Raw genomic sequence first — 7,199 nt, 5'->3', positions numbered from 1 at the left:
AAAATTTTAGACTATTTCTTCAATATCTATCCAATTGGGCCCCATAATATCCTAGCGTCAGAAAGTTGGGAGACAAATTGAGGAAAAAGAGGTTGGATGCTAAAGCTTCCCAATCCCAACAATATTCAGAGACACCAAAATCTTTCCCAAATAAAGTGTATTTACTCAGTTATTTATAAACAAAAACAATTACTATACACAGTCAAAAACAGTTACTTCCATTAGTATTTTCCTTCCAGATGCATTAATAGAGATAGCTCTTGCAGGACTTGAGATCAGGCAAGAAAAGTCCAGGTTAACAGCTGTGCTAATCAGTCCATAATTCAAGTCTGCACGGTGGTTTGGTTCGCTATCATAACAAAGCTTATGTAAATTCAGTACCCATTGATGCTTATCCCTATTTATACAAGCTCTACGTCGAGAGAGTAATTGCTCACATTCCTGTACTCAAAATTGAAATCTCAATGATAATTATATTCCTCAAATGCATCTTAGAATATAGTTGGATACATAAACCAGAAAAGAGAAAAGATAATTTCTACGATTAGAATGTAGTGAATACTTGGATATATCTTAAAAAGCAAGTCCATAATCACAGAGTCACCATAAAGAGAAAAGATAATTTCTACGATTAGAATGTAGTGAATACTTGGATATATCTTAAAAAGCAAGTCCATAATCACAGAGTCACCATATATCCTTGGGAGGAATTGAAGAAAATGAACAAGTTACAACACCTTCCTGCATTCATTAACCTTCCTTCTTTCATTTATTCTTAAAAGTAGCTACTCCATCACATTGGCCATTTGCAACGACGACTCCTCGATGTCAGCCGGCAATGTTTTCTCTTCTTTGTTTGACCAAGTATGCTTGTCTGCCATCTGATCAAGAAAGTGGAAAATGGGAAATGGTTATGATGGCTCCTACAATATAGAAGGAAAATAAAAGAGACAAGTGGATGTATGGACATGCAGACGACTGTCAGCAAAATGCATGTCGAACAAGGAGATGACTGGAGTATGAATCTAGTAGCTGCGATACAAATGGTAAAGGTTCAGTCAACTTAAGACAAAAAATTTACTAACAAAAAACAATCTACAAATATGACAATCTGACATTATTAATTGATATTAAAAGCAGAGAATGCATTTCAACTATAACAGAGAAAAAAGCAAGTTCCGGTAGTCATCTCAACAGTATTTACTTAGCCCTTCTATCCATTAGCAAGGAAGTTCCGACCATGTATTTGAACTTCTCCCAGCACTTATAACTAAAGCCTCCAGGATGGACAACATTGATCCAACAGAGAAGGCCAAAAGAAAGAATATGTTGAGACGAGAAATTATGGTCTCCTATTGATCCACCTATTTGAGTAAATTCATAAAAAAGCATTGTAAATTTGTAACTAAACCAAATCAAAGGCAGGCTTTTTCCAAAGGAACTGTAATTTCAACCATACCTATGTTAGGTTACAATAACTATCGGAGGAATTCTTGAGCTCAATGTTGAGCTCCATCATACCAAAACTCAAATTATATAACCCCCTCCATAACAATTATCGAATAATTTATAAAACTTAAGGATATGGAACAGCAGTTATTTAAGTTATATTGTACCATGTAACAGACAGACAGGAAATCTGTTTTGAAAAGAATGAAAAAATTAGTATTTACTTTCAGATGTTATGCTTAGTTGGCACTATTTATCCGTCCTTCACTCTGATTTCAGATCTCGTTGTCGGCCTATTTTTCACTTTCGACTTTAGCATCTGTGCAGTTCAAGTAGCTGAACTATAGGATACTTTTATAGATTTGGTGCTTACAGAGGACCCTAGTCTCAGGATATTCCAAACTATGCAACAAAACAAGTCAATAACAATATTGAAAGCTTTGAATTATTAAAATATTTAAAAGTCACCCAAATTGAAATAAAAAGTACTACTGCAGGAAAATGAAGGAAACAGAGATTTGACTGCAGGGAAGAATTAAGGTATTTGACTGCAGGGAAGAATTAATGTATTTGACTGCAGTGAGGACTATTTGGGTTCAAATTTCAATTTAAAAGGGCATAGCATGAATTGGCATAAACTCAACTCAATGTACTATGGCATTCATTAGTTCTATACTCTTTTCTTTTTATTTTCTAATACCTGGTGAGCAGGAGTGCTGGCGAGCTTGAGCTTGAGGCAGTTTTCGAAACAAAGGAGGCTAAGAGTGATATTGATAGCTGGAAGAACTGCATAGAAACCCAAATCCCCGTACTTGCATTGTTAGAAAATCAGTTCTCCTGAATCCAACTTTCAATAGAGATCATTTTTAAAATGAATCGCAGAGAAATGATGTTCTCCATTGCAATTTCCAGATTCTCATTCAAGAAAAGCAAAAGCTGCAATAAGGCAAACTCTTAAAAATTCCAGCTATTTCAAGACCATGTCTCTGGAAACTGCCTATAAAATTAAAATCAAACACAAAATTGTGTCTAGATCCATTATTTTTAATACATATGCCACCAAAGTTATTCCTTCAAACTATTGGGAAAAATCTAGAGAATATATTACTTGTCCAACAATCGACCCACATATCATTACAATTGTAATGGCGAAACACTTTCAAAGCAGAAAATTATGGGTCTTTCTTAAGATTCCAAATTCTTGATGCCCAAACCTTTATATATGCCTACTTGGCGTCACACTCATAAGTCATTGTGTATTCCACTCGTGGCCATCAGACCATAATCACATCCCTCACTTTTACCAACATCAATGATCAGAACACAATTGTGGACAAAATCAACTGAAAAGAGTAAGAGCATTCAAGTAAAATCTTCCTTGGCGGGAACAAAACAACAATACGTTGATAGTTCTTTTAAAAAAAAAAAAAATGAGAATTACTCTTGATAGTTGGTCATTACCAATTTATAATCCAAAATAAATAGCAATCCGAATTCTTTTCGTAGCTACTTCTAATGGTAGCTACTTCTAATGATTCAGGATATGAGTGATCAACAATGCATCAATAAAAGTAGAAACACACTAAAGAGTTTAATAAACAGTCGAAACACGTATAACATGACAAAACAAAACTTGTATACATATATCCCCTGCTTGCAAAAAACATTTTCCAATCTTAGTGAAAGCACTAATGTTTCACGTTGAAAAACAAAATAGCTACAGAAACACAAATTAAAGAATACCAAAATGTTAGTATTGATCCAATTTCCAGCTTGACTATTGATGATTAAATATTTACACTTCCGGGGCCAGCTGAATAATAGTTTAGAAAATAAAACGTAAAAAGTCATAGATGTTCAGAAGGAGATCCATTTAAGTAAGACTAGTAAGGTTTAGCATAAAATACCATAGTTAAGCCTTCACTTCCACTTGTTTTGGTCCATGCTCTTGAGGCAAAAATCCAGGCCCTGGCCTCCTCTCACTTTCCACAGAAGATCCATACTTCTTCTTCTGGTACAATGGATTTGAGGTCAAGATCCTCATACCTGAATTCCCATTGATCTCCAAAACTTCAGGCAACCCATTAATACACCCCTTCGACATACCAACATCAATCCGAATTGCTCTCTCTTCGCAAACGCCATTAATCCCAAACTCTTGAATGGTATGACCCATAATCATCCTCTTAGCGCCAGGAATTGTCGATAAAACATGTTCAAGAGCTGAACAATCACACTTCTCCGCAAATTCATGCGAAAAATTCCTCAACCAAACCACGGCATTCCTCCCATGACAATACTCGGGTGCAAATCTGTCCTTCAATCCATGAACCCAATCCCTCACCTCCGCATTGATCTTCTCCAGGCCATAAGAAACGTGTGCGGCCAAAAGCCCGCCATGGACGAAAACCGAATCTCCAACAACCAATACAGTCAAGTTCTTGGCCAAGAACCGGGACGAAATGGGACCATTTGGCCTCAATGCTGCAATTCTAGCCCTAAACCCATCTACAAACTCTTTCTTGACATTCTCAAACCCTAGAGGGACCCCATCAAAGGGATCTTTGGGCTCTTCCAAGCCTTTACAAAGTGATTTCATTCGGTTCCCAATGCAATACCAATCGGCCCAACGCCTAAACTCATCCAAACCCTTGTGAGTCGCAAACCTGAAATCTCCTTCGACGTTCATGATCTCGTGGTTCCCGTGCATTGTAATCACCGTGCCGCCGCATCTCGCAGCTTCTCGTCTCAATTTCTCGAGATAATAAAGGATTTTGAGCTCGTCGCCGCCACGGTCAAACACGTCGCCGATCTGGACCAAGGTGGACGACCCTCCGACCCATTTACCCGACTCCGGGTCGATCAATTTAGCGAGTCTCAGCGATTCCTTGGTCTTCTCCAAGTCGCCGTGGAGATCGCCTATGGCAATCAAGCGGTCCTGCGGGGGATAATAGGTCTGCAGAGGTGGGGGCGACGGAAGAGGATCGTCGCCGGGGTTGCGGTGGTGAGGGAGGGCATTTTGGTCATTTTGAGGCAAGAGGAAGAGGCCGCCACTGACGGAAAAGTCGACGAAGGTATCGACGAAGGAGGAGAGGAGATCGGGAACGTCTTTGCATGTGCTTGAGGAGGAAGACTCCTTAGCTGGGGCTGCTGCTGCTGGTGGCGCGCGGTCGTCTTCCATTTTTTCCGCGAGCAGTCTTTTCTTTACCGAATCCAAGTGCAAGATTGGTTTTTATGGTGTATGAAAATGTTTGTGTGAAACTTATCCCAAAGCTATTGAAATTGCCTATGAACTTCTAGGTAACTTTCCACTTGTATAAAAGAAAAAATTTAGAACAATGTTGACTTAGACTATTAAAAATCATCACATATGCAGTGAACAATTACAAATCATCAATATGTGCTAATGTGAATTTGGCTAATTGTTCAACGCAATGTGTTTGAGGAAAAGAAGAGGTTGCTATCATGTCTCAACTGGGACCTAATAAATTGAATATTGTTGTAAAGTATAAAGTAGTGGAGCCCACTTACTATTTGTTTGTAGACTTTGGTGCATGAGTTTATTGCAGATTCACGGGTGTCATTCACATTTTCCTATAAAAGGCTTCTCTCTTATGCAAATAAGCTAGACTACGATCGGAGAGGAAGAGAAGGAAGAAAGAGGGTGAGTGAGTGGAAAGAGAACAGAGAGAAATTCTCCTAGAGAGAAAATTCAGTGAGAAACACTAAAGTTGTAGCTCTATTATTTTATATAGTGAAAAGTTACTGTTGCTGCTCTCCGAGGACGTAGGCATAGCTGAACCTCGTTAAATGCTGTGTCTCATCTACTTTACGTGCAGCTCAATATTTGCACATATCCCAGTCCATTTTATAACACATTATCAGCACGAAAAGCTCTCAACGTGGGATATGTTTTCCCTTCATAGATCCTGAGTTTGACTGCATCTATTATGGCCCATCAGATAAGTAGTTCCTCAAGTATGCTCTGGAGGCCGACTCTTATGACTTGCCCAGGTTTGATGGTTTGAATTTTATAAGGGGGGGGCAGGGAAAGAAGATAATGTTTGTGGATGTAGATGCCCAAAGCTTTTTTCACAAAGATAGCTGCACATGCCCACCAAGTTAGATTCCAAATTGCTTTAGGTGTAGGTCACTCAAGTGTTGGCACCTACTTCATCTTTTTATCTCTAGCCTTTTGACAAAGTGGCATGTGCCATCATTTCCCCATTTGAAAAGCCCCCGTATGACAAATAAGGAAGCTAGCAAATAAGCTCCCTATCTTTTCAATTATTATTATTTTATACTATTTAATATCAATATTGGTGCATGTGTGTGCAGATTACAGGAGAAAAACATTCGATTTGGGGAGACAAGTGTGCTATCTTCCACAAATGATAACAATATAATATAATATTATCTGATCGTGGTGTTGATAATAACCCACCAACAATTGCCTTTAATTTATATATACAATAATTCTATTATTAGCTTTAATGGACGGTTTCACCTTCTATATTTTTAGTGGTGGTTTTTATCCCCACAGCTATTTTATTTACTATATGGTGCAAGTTCATTACCCATACAATTTATTTACTGTATAATGTAGGTTTATTATTCATACAACAGTATTTATTTAAAAGGGTGGTGCGGGTTTATCGTCCACGCCTTTAGTTTTATGTATGGAGCAGAATTAGTGCCCATACAAGCACGTTTACTTTATCGCAAATTTACTTTTACTTAAAGTATGATGTGGAATTAACCCTCATACTTTATGAATTTACTTTACCGCATATTAATTTTATTTAAAGTATGGTGCGGGATTAACGTCCATACATCAAGCAATTTAATTTATGAATTTATTTTACCGCACATTTACATTTATTTAAAGTATGGTGCGGGTATATCGTCCATACCAGTAATTTATTTACCAGCAATTTATTTTATGGATCAATTGTGCTGTATGATGAGTTTTTATAGTATGCAGATCAGGACCAGAAGTTCCTTGATCCTCATCATACAATTACATCAGGACTTGAAGATCCTTGATGATGATATTGATATGAGAGCTGGCAGTCTCTCCGGGACTATACTTGTAAACAAGAGATCGGACTTGAAGATCCTTGATCCTTGACATGTAAATAAGGACCTAGAGTTCCTTGATGATGTAACAGGACCGTATTGGTTAAAAGTGCCGTACACATGAATAATAACTGTACTGGCAAATGTACTGCACACATGAATAGATATGTATTCATGACTTGATGAATAGTACTATACATATGAATAGTGACGTATGCATAAATATTGACCATTTTGGGTAAACCGTCACTATATACAAAAGGGAACCTGCAGTTCCTTAAACTCATGGATGAGCAATTAAAAGAGATGCCAGAAGTTCCTCAAAATATGGACAATTATGTAAGGACTTGAAGTCCCGAAATATGTACAGAAAATTGTAAAAATGTCCATACCATGAGAATATGTGATTTTGGCCCGAAGTTCAAAATCTAAGGGGATTGAATGTCCATACCATGAGAATATGTGATTTTGGCCTGGAGTTCAAAATCTAACAGTGTTGAGAAACTAAAGTTCCAACAGTTAAATGGACAACCCTTGAGGTATTATTGCAAATTGTGGTACACCACATATTTCTTTGGCATAAGAGAATGATGAATTTAATAAAGTTCGATTTTGTTATAATCGACACCTCAAGGAAGAAATATATTTTGTGAATTCCGGTTGTTAAAAAT

The 7,199-nt window shown here is 37.5% G+C and overlaps 1 protein-coding gene across 3 annotated transcripts; it reads right to left on the bottom strand.

The window, feature by feature from the left end:
* Window positions 1-442: 442 nt before the first annotated feature.
* On the bottom strand, window positions 443-4,764 carry LOC117613346 (shewanella-like protein phosphatase 2). 3 transcript variants are annotated; one of them, XR_004583718.1, is made up of 3 exons: window positions 3,357-4,764; window positions 2,150-2,364; window positions 443-881 (listed from the first exon to the last, which is right to left on the bottom strand). XR_004583718.1 is itself a non-coding variant. In XM_034341959.1 (2 exons), exon 1 carries the CDS (start codon window positions 4,628-4,630, stop codon window positions 3,362-3,364), a length of 1,269 nt encoding a protein of 422 aa, XP_034197850.1. In that variant the 5' UTR covers window positions 4,631-4,757; the 3' UTR covers window positions 443-881; window positions 3,357-3,361. The 3 variants fall into 3 exon arrangements, 1 of the variants encoding a protein (XP_034197850.1); XR_004583717.1 differs by having other exon boundaries at window positions 2,150-2,235; window positions 3,357-4,759; XM_034341959.1 differs by lacking the exon at window positions 2,150-2,364 and having other exon boundaries at window positions 3,357-4,757.
* Between the last annotated feature and the right edge of the window lie 2,435 nt (window positions 4,765-7,199).

The sequence above is a fragment of the Prunus dulcis genome, unplaced genomic scaffold (assembly GCF_902201215.1).
Source record: "Prunus dulcis unplaced genomic scaffold, ALMONDv2, whole genome shotgun sequence".
In the NCBI taxonomy this organism is placed as follows: domain Eukaryota; kingdom Viridiplantae; phylum Streptophyta; class Magnoliopsida; order Rosales; family Rosaceae; genus Prunus; species Prunus dulcis.
Note: the sequence above shows the minus strand (reverse complement) of the source record. Positions and strands in the feature narration are given on the sequence as shown.